The 12,501-nt window shown below is 41.2% G+C and overlaps 1 protein-coding gene across 2 annotated transcripts in view; it reads left to right on the forward strand.

Annotated features, from left to right (window-relative positions):
- The window catches only part of LOC100747359 (LIM/homeobox protein Lhx9-like), a 23,144-nt gene extending 16,304 nt beyond the window's left edge, over positions 1-6,840 (forward strand). For both annotated transcript variants that reach the window (XM_033319224.1, XM_024365594.2), the window contains exons 7-8: positions 2,939-3,174; positions 3,836-6,840. In XM_033319224.1, the coding sequence (XP_033175115.1) occupies positions 2,939-3,174; positions 3,836-4,090 (491 nt within the window). In that variant the 3' untranslated portion in view covers positions 4,091-6,840. The remainder of the gene's footprint in view (positions 1-2,938; positions 3,175-3,835) is intronic.
- The last annotated feature ends 5,661 nt before the right edge of the window (positions 6,841-12,501 follow it).

Below are 12,501 nucleotides of genomic sequence, written 5' to 3' on the forward strand. Positions count from 1 at the left end.
CCTCCCGCCACGCAGGGAGACTCGGCTTGGGAACCAGGCCAGTTCGATGAAAAAACTTGCGTATTCCTTTTGCAGGGCCGTTCGCTCGAGTTTATTGATAGAGTTGGTTCTAGGGAAAGCGATCCGTTTGGGAATTGAACGGAGTCACCGAGAACCAGAATTTTCTTTAACCTTTTTTGTGGATAATGAAACGAAAGATTGGAGGAAAACTGGGGTTTTTGGGCTGGATGTGGTTCAACGTAACGAGTCAGAGTGTAGGATATTTCATTAAGTTTAGCGTGAAATTGTTGAGAAATAAGCGATGCTTCCATAGATTGCAATGATAGTTTGTTGCGTCATGTCATTTTTTGAAATGATGTTTGTTATTATCGTCCCATCTCTTCTCTGCAAATCATGTCAAGCATAGACATATCGAGTCAATTCAAAATAAACCTATCTAGATCAAAAACACAAAGAATCGTTACGTTCAACCCATAGAAAATTCACCAATAAGAAAGTATTTCATCAACATCAACCCTTAGCATGTCCTATTCCAGTTTCTTGCAATACTCCAGTAAACTACCTCTATATCTTCCTACCGAATCAAGCCTATTTCTCGAATAACACTAAAAAGCCATGCCATACGAAGAACGAAAGAAATTATTGCTTCATCAGCAACCAATACCGCATACTACCCTCAACAAAATCAACTTTATAATCAATCCATCGGCACTCAGTTACGGATTCTCAACCTCTCCCTAACAAGAAATTCCCCAAAGTATTATACAATCCTTATCGAATCACGACTTTTCCAAACACGATGCCAACTTATATAGAAACAAAAATCGATGTCGTTCACCCCGGCGAACAAAACAAATTCCACTGGCGGTGTGGCCGTCCGCGAGAGCGGTTCTTCTCTTTTCTGGATCGCGAGCCAGAACGCGGAGAACAGCTCGTCGCGTCCGTAGGGAATGGAAGTTCGGGACAATAAACAGTAATGGCGGATACGTGCTCGGGGATTTACTTCTGGTCGGGTGTTCCCCCCCGTCGCCCCATCCCCCTTGCGCGCGCTCGCCTGTCCACGAACGTCGCCTGGAACCCGTTCTTTCTCTCCGATTGAATTCAATGGTTACCCTCGTCGTCTTATTTATTGGATGCGTTCCTTCGCTCCGCCGGCGCGCAACAACTGCAACTTGCAACGGCACTGAACGGTTGCACACCGATGTCGTCCCTCTTTCGATGCTCTCGCGCTGCTTTTATCCACGGGCACGACGACGCTGCTGTTGCCCGAGCTGCAACAGCACTTACGTGCGCGGAAATTCGTTTCGCGTGCACACAGATGTACCGCCGGCTTTCCGTGGACAGGGGTTGGAGGAAGAGAAGAGAACGAAGATCGATCGGTCGATCTTGTGGAAAGATTTAGATGGTTCGCGAACATGCTGACGCTGAAGAATCGGTGGCCAGAGTTTTGGCTAGCTTTGAGATAAGACGAGCGGGGGTTGGATTATAGATGGAACGAGTAAAGTTGGGATTTGGTCTTGAGCGATTGTTCTTGATATGTCCGGTTCGCTGGCAAAATGTCGTATATAGGGTCGATAAGATGGAGAACTTCGAAATAAACGATCTTTGAATAGCATTAAATTGCATGTGAAATATCTTGTTATATCATCAGGATTGAAAGAAATAACTAGATGGTCATCTTTAGATAATTCTGTTTAACAGCGTGTAATTTTTTTTTTTCTAATTGTAGGGCAAAATTCAGTCGAGATTTTCTCTGTTTTTAACGAATTATTTTAGTTTGAGGAAAATATAAAAGAATTATTTAAACAAGCCGAAGAAGCGAGATTACTTGTAATTGATAAGAAAAATGATAGAGATATTATTTAAAAGAATTATTCTTGATATAACGTTATTTCTCGTTTCAATCTGATATATAAAGATTTAATTAGAAGGTTAGAAGTGCGTTTTGTAAAAGATCAGGAATTTCAAAAAGAGATGAAGATAAGATCTGTTTCTAAACTTTCTTCGTCAATAGTGATCAACCATCTTTTATCGTCCTGAAAAAAATATGACCTTTTTTGAAGATCGCGGTTTGACGATTGTCGCCAAACAGAAGAACAAATCGTTCGATAGATAGGTCAGATAGTCGCCTAGTACCGATTGATGGATCACGAGCGTTCTGTAACGATCAGACTGGAATCTTCTCATTTAGCATCGGCCGTTCTGTGTCGTTCGATCGTCGTCTGCTTTTTTCTCCAGCTTTGCTGTCCAATCTTTTTACATCAAACATGACTGAACTTCTTTCGCGTATCCGATAAGCCGACAAGACTAAAAAATCTTTGTAACAGATGCTCGACACTCTTGAACTCTATACTCGTGTGTACGGCCATTTAGTTTCGTTTGATGATTTATTAGCGCAGTACACTCATCGGTCGTTAATTTTCTTGAGGAAGTTAAAATTCAACCATTGTTTATTTCGCATTAAATTTCTTCAATGCACCAAGCATTACATATGAGACATAAACTTTTATCTTGACTCTATAGCTATTGCACAAATGTAAAAAGAGATGGAAAAGTTAGAATTCAAGCGTCTTTTATCCCACGTTAGATCTCTTCTATAGTATAAAAAATGATCTTCACATCGAATATGCTCTTTAGATCTTCATATTGGTATTTTAATCATCGCACGAATACAGAGAAAAACATTTGAACCGAGAGTGAGACTTTTTGTTGGTTTGTTAAGCTCTTAAATAGATCATGGCCAGTACTACTTTCATTTTATCTTATATTCTACGATAGCTTTTTCATATGTAGCAGTGAATCGAATAAATCAAGCTTTCGAAGAAATATCAAGGAATTTAATATTCCCTAAATTCCAAGTCGTCCAATTAAATATCCAACAGTATAAACCGGAGGAAGGGATTGAAATATCGAATAAAGGAAGGTAATTTGGTTGCAGAGCTGCTTCACCCAACCGAACTGTCCTCGTCCATGGAATCTTTGGCGGCGTACGAAGCGTCTGTCGGTTCTCCCGGGCCGGTGCATCAGAGCCAGCGAACGAAGCGGATGAGAACGAGCTTCAAGCACCATCAGTTGCGGACGATGAAGAATTATTTTGCTATAAATCAGAACCCCGACGCGAAGGACCTCAAGCAACTGGCGCAGAAGACGGGGCTCTCGAAGAGGGTGCTTCAGGTAGGAAATAAATTTCAGCCTTGGTTTCCTTCGTCTCGAATCCAATTTTAAATCGATGTCATGTTGAAACTCCTATGCGAAAAATAATTAGCGATATGATATCCTTTTTCGTTTTATTAGATGCATATAATTCTAGAGAGCATCGCTTATATATTTAATAAGATGTTAACAGGTTGGGCATCTTTTCGTAACGTATAATAGAAATGAATTTGATAATTAATTTAAAAAGAGTATGCAATAATTTAATTTTTCTTCAATATTGCATTTTCTTCGTTAGGTATATTCATATACAGTCATTTTTAATTATATTTAAATGTATTCAAAAGAAATACAATATCATGGAGGAAAACTTGAGATAATCGGCACGACACAGCAAAGAAATTAGCACAATAACTTTAATTGTATAATATATGCAATAATTGAATTTTTATTCGATATTATATATTCCCATCGCCTATATTCGCGTAGGATCATTCCTAATTTCAAAAAATCGACACATATTTTCCAAACTTAAATTACTATCATACAATATCCATTAGCTACTTCTATCATTTTTGTTACCATTCTTTTTCATCATACTACATTCAATAGAAAAACTGTCTAAGAATGTGCTCGAAGCGAAGGAATAACGAGTCCTGAGTAAGATTCTCGGTTCGTGCAGGTTTGGTTCCAAAATGCCCGCGCGAAATGGCGACGAAACATGATGAGGCAGGAGGGCAACACGACGACGAGCAACGTGGGGTGTCCAGGTACGCCTGTGCCGTCGAACACGGCCGGCTCGCCGAACGTAGGACCGGCAGCCAGCATCCTAGGGGACAGCAACAGCATGCCGTCGACCTCGATGGAGGAGCTCCACGCTCTTCATCACCTACATTCCGGCGTTTCCTCTCAGGTCTCGTTCTCCGATCTTTACTGACGACGGCTTGAGATGGAGGAAGACAGCTACAGCAGCCTTTCCAGCCATCTTGGATGAAGGATCGCCGCGTCTTTCTTTTGGAATCGATTTTCGCCGCGTTCAATTTCAGAGGAAAAACGTGCTCCTCCGGAATCGATTCGATTTTCATCTCCATTTCTGCTCGAGATTTTCGGCGTTGATCGTTGACCAACGGACGAACCACATTCTGGTTCCATAAAGATGCATAGAAGGATGCATTTCTGTTAGCGTTTCACGCGATTCCTCCTTTGAATAGCGGAAGAATCGAATTCTGGGCGATGAGATTTATCGCTGAACCTTTGACGAATTTCCTGGTGAGTAATAAATCCCAATGTTTTCCAGTTGGTAGGCTTAGATTTATTTGTATACTAAAGATACTGATCTGTTTAGCGATCCCGATTAAACTTATTTGTTAGAAAGCCAACGTTTCTTAATTAATAAGCGACACGTAGTGAATGAAGACGTTTACAATCGCTAATGGGTTGCGAACAGTTTCTGCCTACGAGCTTGTCAAATCCCCGCAATTATCGCATTCGTTCAAGCAAAACCGACTATTAAACGCCTTTCAATGATTATACTTGAACAATCTGCAAACGTCAATTACACGTAACAAACGGTCGTTCATCGATCACCAACCTGAATTTACGTGGCGAGCCACGCGCTAAAAACGATCTATCGATTCATCAACTGCCCATAGATCGCTTCATAAACGAATCGAATCAAACAATTTTTGGATCTATCTAAAAACATACAATTGGTTCACCACTGCTCACCAAGAAATGGTCAGGGTTCGCGATAGAAGGCAGATAAAGTTACGCCAACAGCGTTTTAGCTGAAACGGATTATGTTTAAGTAATCAGTGATAATAATCATAGTTCCATGCACATCCGAATTACCAAAGGTACTAGGCGATAGTTTGTCTCGCTAGCGAAAGCGTGAATCGGGTTTGGGTGCTGAAGGTTGAGGTACCATCGAAGGATTCGTCGAAATAGGGGGAAGAAACGGCCTTGTTCCACAGCGATAAAACTGTCCCATGGCGTTCTTTGAATCGAAAGGCTAAGGAGGGTTCCGACAGAATGGGCGTAGCTCTCCTTCAGCGTGTAATTATATTATACCGCAGGATTATTTCATTTGTTCCAACTGGTCCGGCTTTGAGTCTTTAAATGGCTATTTCGTGCAATTGATTCTTGGAGCGGTTTCACACTAACGATTTCTATTTTATTTAATTGTTATTTCGCCGCGCGGTATATCGGTGTAAAGAAACGGCGACATATCTGGTATTTCTTATCTTTAATTTGTTATTACTTCGCAGAATGCATTGATTAATTAAATCGCGAAAAAAAATCTTGCTCATACAGCATCTTGCGTTTTAGTTTTGTGCTCGATGGTTTGAAAATGTGAAATGATCGTGACGGATCGATATAGCTCAAAATTGTATCGATATCTCGATAGTGTTCCTCTTCTGTGGCATCCTGATCCGACTTTGCGCGCTGCTTCACTCCTCCTTTTTAGCCAAAAACCGTGTCACGAAGACACTTTTTGATAACGGCGATTTACGGGCTAGAGAATCGCGAACGACAGGTGTGGTAAAACGGCGTTCCTCTCCTCGTGCCAAAAACGTACGTACATACGAGTAGCTAAGATACGAGTTCTTTTTGTACGGTGTCAAGCGAATCCAAGGTAATTGCAAGATTTTTCAAATAAAATTATTATTTTTCTTTTCCAATTAATCTCGAATAAGCGTGATATCTTCGTATTTTACAATTGATCGCTTATCATTGCGAAAAATTAAGAAGTTAAGAAAAGAAGGAAGGATCGTAGAAACGAAGGGTTCTTCATCTAGTCAAATGGATCTACGATCTTTGGATTCGATCGACACGAAATACACTCATTCGACCACTGACGACACGGTATGTATATTATAGATAATGAAAATTAGCGAACAGATCGCAAAGTCTTTAGCCAGGCGTAAGCAACATAGTAAAACGCTTGGGATTATCGAGTATCCTAAGTGCGATCATCAACGTGTAGCAAAGTGATGGACGTTGAGAACCGAGAAAGAAGAGAACCAGAGTAAAAAGAAAAAAAAAGAGAGAAACGAATTATCGATGCGGACTTTCATCGCGTGACACACGCGTGCGTCACATTTTCGACATGACGTTAAAAAAGATAGACAGAAAAGAAAAAAAAGATAGAAACGAGGATTCCTATGATGAGAAGAAGAAATTTATTTGTAACAATCGAGAACTTATAATTTTTATATATATACGTCGTAATTAGAAAATGATATTTATCGACTGCAAGCGACAAGACGTTTCGATGATACATGATCGTTCTGATGGAATTCTAAATCCCGTGATTCCTTTTACCGAAATGAAAATTTCCTTCCTTGCCCCGCGGATAACATCTCGTCAATTATCGCGATGGACCGCCGACCACAGCGGTTTTTCTAACATCTTTCCACATTTTGCCACACAACACCCGTCGAGTCGGGAATAGTCTGCATAGTCGGCAAAGTGGCGGCAGTCGCATGTTAGGCATGTGTAGCATAGCGATGATTTAATGTACGTCAGCGTCTTAAAATCGAAACAAGAAAAATAAAACAGACACACACACACATACGCATATGGGTGAACCAATTATGTAAAACTGTATAGATGAAATTAATGTGCAGCATTCGAGTGCGACTATTATCGTATAATAAATAGTTACGTACATCTGGACTTTAAAAATGCTGTTGCTCATTTCCTGTTTTATATTATCCATAATTTCCTCCGCTTTCCTCAATTTATTATATTTTCTTTATCCCGTTGAGCTGATCGGAAAGTAATGTTAATTTTGTGAATGCGAAATCGATTATCGTTCCTACTTCTACTTTTAATTTCCTCTTTCAACCTATTTGTCTTACATTGAAAGGATGGTAATTCAAAAACTCTCTATCTTCGCATAGACAAGAGTCAACGTTATTTTCTCACTAATTCAAGACAAAGTAAATAAAAGAAACCATCAGAAATTCGAGAAAGGAGAACCCGGGCGAAAAACGAAGTTACCAAAATCACCCCCAATCGGAGGAGCAAAGGATCCCACGAGTCTCGTTCCGTTCTTAATTGAATAGCAAATTAAGCCCCTATCCCTGGCCAAAAAGAGACGTCGAGGTCCGAAGCTGGAGACGCGGCCTCCAAAAAGTTACTCTTCGAACGTACGGATAATAACCAGACACGGTATCATGAAACGTGAATTTTATTCATCTTACGCTATGCATCTTCCGTGTCTCGGCCCTCGGCCAAAAGGATCCCGCTTAAATTCCCAGTCTTGATAATCATGTTCCTGCGTAATATCAATAACCACTTTGCGAGATATTCTCCATGACCCGTCTTCATATGGTTTGTCTGTCCGTATTTCCGCCACACGCGATCCGGTCGCGGCGAGATCTGGCCGTGGAGAACAAGTGCGAGTTCTAATTAGCATCAAATTAGGTATTTAAGGATTTCACGTTCGTGCGTGAACGAATTACGGAGAGGGGTAGAGTGTGTAAGTAGTGGGAGAAGGTTGAAAGCAGAGGAGAAAAGGGATTCGAAGTTCAAAGAAGAAGAAGGAGATGAAGAAGAAGAAGAAGAAGAAGGTGAAGAAGGAGAAGCAGAAGAAGAAGAAGACGAGGAAGAGGAATGGCAGAGGAGAAAGAGGAGGAAGGTCGAGAGGCGGAAGAAAAAGAAGACGAAGGTCTCCTACTTAGGGGTTATACCAACATAGGGACCTCTCGTGTAAATTGTAGGCCCCAGAGTCGTATAAGTGCAGCGCGTTGTACGGCGTATACATATATTTCGTCGGCGCTCATATAAGTTAATTTTCAATCTATATGCGGGTTCTCGGATGGCGCGCGGCGACTCATCAACGAAATGAAGAAATTGAGACTCTCGTTAATATTTAATGAGCGCGAGGAGGATACAATGGCCAGACCCATCCGCGGGGACTTGGAAATATCACCTTCGCGAGCGAACGCAGAGCGCGCACGATGCCGCGTGTTTACGGGCGTGTTAACGCGACTAAGATCCTGAATGGACCAAGAATCTTTTTATTCAAACATGTAGAAATATGATTTTGCGGATAATATCGAAATTATTCCAAGTTATTTATGTACTTTTATTGGTTTCGTTCTTATTATTAAATTCGGAGCGATTTTTGAGTAAAATTCAAACGAGTTAAAGAATTCATCTCGTTGGTACCAAGAGAAATATGTTTCAATATGTTTGAACGCATGTAAGGCTTGTGTTCAAATGCATTTTCTATATGTCACTTAATTTATGATACCTATCTATATAATCTCCATACACATTGTATCATAATATACATTTTCCGTATAATTTTCGTATCATTTAATCAGACACATTTACATACATATGACACAAAATTTTCATTTCGTTAAATATGCCAGATTCGTACATTTCTGCCACTAAAAGTGTTAGGTTCGAGCCTAAAGTGCTTCGATATTAAGAAAAACTGCTTCGGTCTGTACAGCAAAAGTATAATTCTTCCAATTTCGTGGATGTTACAGAGAAACATTGTTTCAAGGATTTAACAAAATCAAACATTCCGTTCCAACCATTAACAGTGTCCGTTCTGTTTACCGTTCGAAAGATCAAACGATGATCGCACCTTTCAAAAGGATCCAATTTGTGGCCCTTTTGTTGGCTGGCCTATTTACAACTAATTTACGAGCCGGTCCATCGACAGGGGAGGCATATGTATAAACTTTTAACGAGAAGGGACACGTCGATGCAAGAAGCCTTGGAAACATCGGAGATACGTGCGCATCCATGAATTCCGTGTATTTTCTGGGTTGTCGAAAAGCAGTCGTCGTTGCTCGCTACCTTTTACAGCGGCGACAGCTGCGTCCAAAATCTGGTCGTCCCCTTTTATTGGCGATCGCGAATCGTGACCGTCTGCCTTGTGCCCTTTATCTCTCGCGACACGCTGTTCAAATACGGCCGCTCAATACGTTTCGATCTGTGCCTCTTTTTCGCTGATTAACCTGATTCTCTGGGCACGAGACGCGACAAAGTGCTTCTCTGTCGGATCGGGACCGAAAAGAAATGTCTCTGAATCGCCAACAGCGATGTTTCCGAATGTCGCCCATAAGCGTCTCAGATGTGTTCGATGTACATTTTCTGTACGTTTTAAACATCTTTCTGGCGATTCATTATTGAATTTATGGTAATTTTGATTATGTAATGTACTCTGACAAGATTAAAATAAATAAATTTCGATTTCAATAAAAATCAACATTAATTCTGTTGGAAGCACTTGCATGTTCTTAGTAATTTCTGAAACTTGTCATTTTGAGTTTTGGTTGAAGGAACACGCGAATGTATGGGATATATATAATATACAATGATATATAAGACACTGGAAATTAAATATTAGTTATAATATTTACTAAATGAAATCAATTTCTGTTCATAGCCGTATTTGAACGCAACGAATACTCTAAACCATCTCTTTCAAGCTTCATTTCATTACAGTATTATAACGATTGCGTTAAAAGGAAAACCTTTTGTTGAAAGATTTAAGAATAATTTGTCCTTCTCACGCATCCTGTGTTCACCTGTTCCGTCTCATCGTATCTCTTTGGCTAAATGTTCTTACTTCTATTCATTAAACGTCCTATCAAGAGTAAAAAAGATTGCCGCTAATTAGGTCAGGCTCCCTTAATACTCTCGCATTATCTTCGCATAATTTTTCCGTATCGCGTAATTACACAGTATGTTACAACCACACGATTATCGGCAATCTGCACGAAACGGAAGCTCGCAAATTACTTCAACGAGATCGATTTACAACTCGTAATAACAAGACGGTTCGGCTCCTCGTTGCCGCAAGTGTCATACGCTCGCGAAATCGCTTGCACACCTTCCTCTTTTTATCGCGATCCCACGGCCCACCCGTTCGACCGCCTTTGAAAATCGGCCACCAATGCCACACGAGGAAAATTTATGTTTCCGTACGCGTGGACTTGTTTGCAAGGTGATCGGACGGTAGGCGACGATGAGTCGCGAGAACAGCGGAGGGTCGTGCACGATTAATTTACAGATTGCGTAATCTGTTGGGCTCCAATGTTAATGAGTAACACGACATCACTGTGTTGTTGAAACGGTAATGCTGCGCATTTCTACTTTAATCTACGTAGAAAAGTATCGAAGTAAAATAATCCCAAAGTGGTTACTTCACGAGATATTTTAATTCTCCGGCCGCCGGCGATTTCCATATTTTTCTGTACAAAATCGCGGACGATTTTCATATCTTTCTGTACAAAATCACGAACGATGTTCGTATTTTCTGTACAAAATCACGAACAAAGTTTATATCCTGCATAGATTTATCATAAGGAGACTTTTAATGAGATATAAAACGTAAGTATACTTATTAACAGAGTAAGTAGCGGTGATTTCAACGTTGCCCGCGGTTGGACAGTTAAACGAATATCTTTATTGTAGAAGATGTTGAAACACTCATCCGTTACATTCTATCGTTACATTTCATATAATACTTTTTAAATACAATAAACGAACAAGCAGCAGATTTAACGTAGATACAACTGAGAAAGTAATTCCAACTTTTTATACAACGTACGTACACAATTGTCACACATCTGGTGACAAGCGATATTTCGTCTCTACATATGCATTACCTGCTGCCTGTTCGGCAACGGTGCGAAAACGCGCGAGAAAGAATCGCTCGTCTGCATCGAGCCTTACAGGTGTTTACACGGTTGAGCCAACTTCATTTGTCCGTGGAAATCGGCCGACCTTTAACACCACGCTCTCACACGATTGAATAGAGCTGTGATATTCGTCTCTTTAACGCGGAGGAACGAGATGGAACGAGGTAACAGGTTGCCCGTGTTCACACATAAGTAGACACTGGCAGCTGGGTGTGTGTAAAGGTGTGACGGGGAGAAAGCAAGAGGGAATGGATCCCCGTGTCCCATGACCGATCGAATTTTACGTTAATTAGTTAAGCATCGTTAAGCTGCACGCGAGGGCGTCCGGGTGTCGCGAGTAACGAAGGAGCTGGTATAATGGAAATTCTCTATGCGTGTGGAATGAATCGTATTTCTGTATTGGCTATTGAAGAGTATTCGTGAAACGTCCTTTTGGCTTTGGTTGAAAAGATTATTTATTAGTTAGGGCTGCGTCAACTGATCATTGATATTCCTACCAGTTGTTGAAACTAACTGTATGGTGCGAGTCTCTGATGTTACATACACGTCAATTCGTAAGCTTTACAGTACTCTTGTTTTATTATACGAGATATATTGGACCAACTTCATGAATTGAAATATAGAGAAAAATGACGATCATTGATATTGTTTTTAAAGAATCTTTCTTCTATAACATATCGTATATTGATTATACACCCGAGCAATAAAATTGAGAACTGCATAAAAAGCGGAGACGAAAAGAAATTGGTCCAGAGAACAGAATAATCTGCTCATTTATACCTAATATACCGTACAGCGAACCAGAAACACTAAAGTCGCTCCCCTATGATTAATTCTCAATCACCCAGTTTCCTACACGTTCTTAGAACTTGGACCGATTTTTTCCACACCCTGTACGAAGAAACCACTAACCAAAACATCGAAGCAGACCTAGAAGAGGCACGGTCCTCCAATTAGTCCCTGCGCAACCTGTATTCCTCTACATTTCAATTGGCCGACGATCATCGAAATGATTCGGCAAAAGGTAAAAAGCGTGAGCACAAGTCCTCCATCGGGAGAAAGAGAGCAAACTGTCTGAAAATCGTCGCATTCTCGGATCGGTAGTCGAGTCGCAACAAGAACGAAAGGACGCCTGTCAAGGAACGGTACAGGCGAGGGATCGTTGGAAAAGATCGACCCGGGGAGATGTCTTGAAGCCTTCGGTAGCTGGTCGGTATCCGGTCGGTGTCGAAGCGGCTGACCAGCTTAAAAAGTGGACCAATTTTCAGTAATTTGTACGCGTTGGAGCCGCGAACGCGCACGTATCCGTTCGTGCTGGCAGCAAGATCGTGGTCTCCTCTTTCGATCCATTCGCGAATACCGTATACTCTCGGCGGAAGACGGTAGCGCACGTACGTACGTGCATGTATGTAAGTACATACGTCCATCTGGAAAGAAGGTGTAAAAGGCAAGATGAAGGACAACGCTTGAGAAGGGGCAGAATAACAGAAGAGTGGGACGGAGAATGGAGTTCCCCAAGAAGGGTGGCTAGCAGAAGGATATTTTCGAGGGAAGAGGAAGCCTTCCACGGTGTTCACGAGTTCGGTCGATAGTCTTTTGTTCTGTCAAACGTCGAAACGTGGACCGCGCCCGGTCCCTCCGGCGAGGGAGAACGAAACGGGAGAGGCGGGGAGCC

This window comes from Bombus impatiens, unplaced genomic scaffold (assembly GCF_000188095.3).
Source record: "Bombus impatiens unplaced genomic scaffold, BIMP_2.2 scf_0142, whole genome shotgun sequence".
NCBI classification, from domain to species: domain Eukaryota; kingdom Metazoa; phylum Arthropoda; class Insecta; order Hymenoptera; family Apidae; genus Bombus; species Bombus impatiens.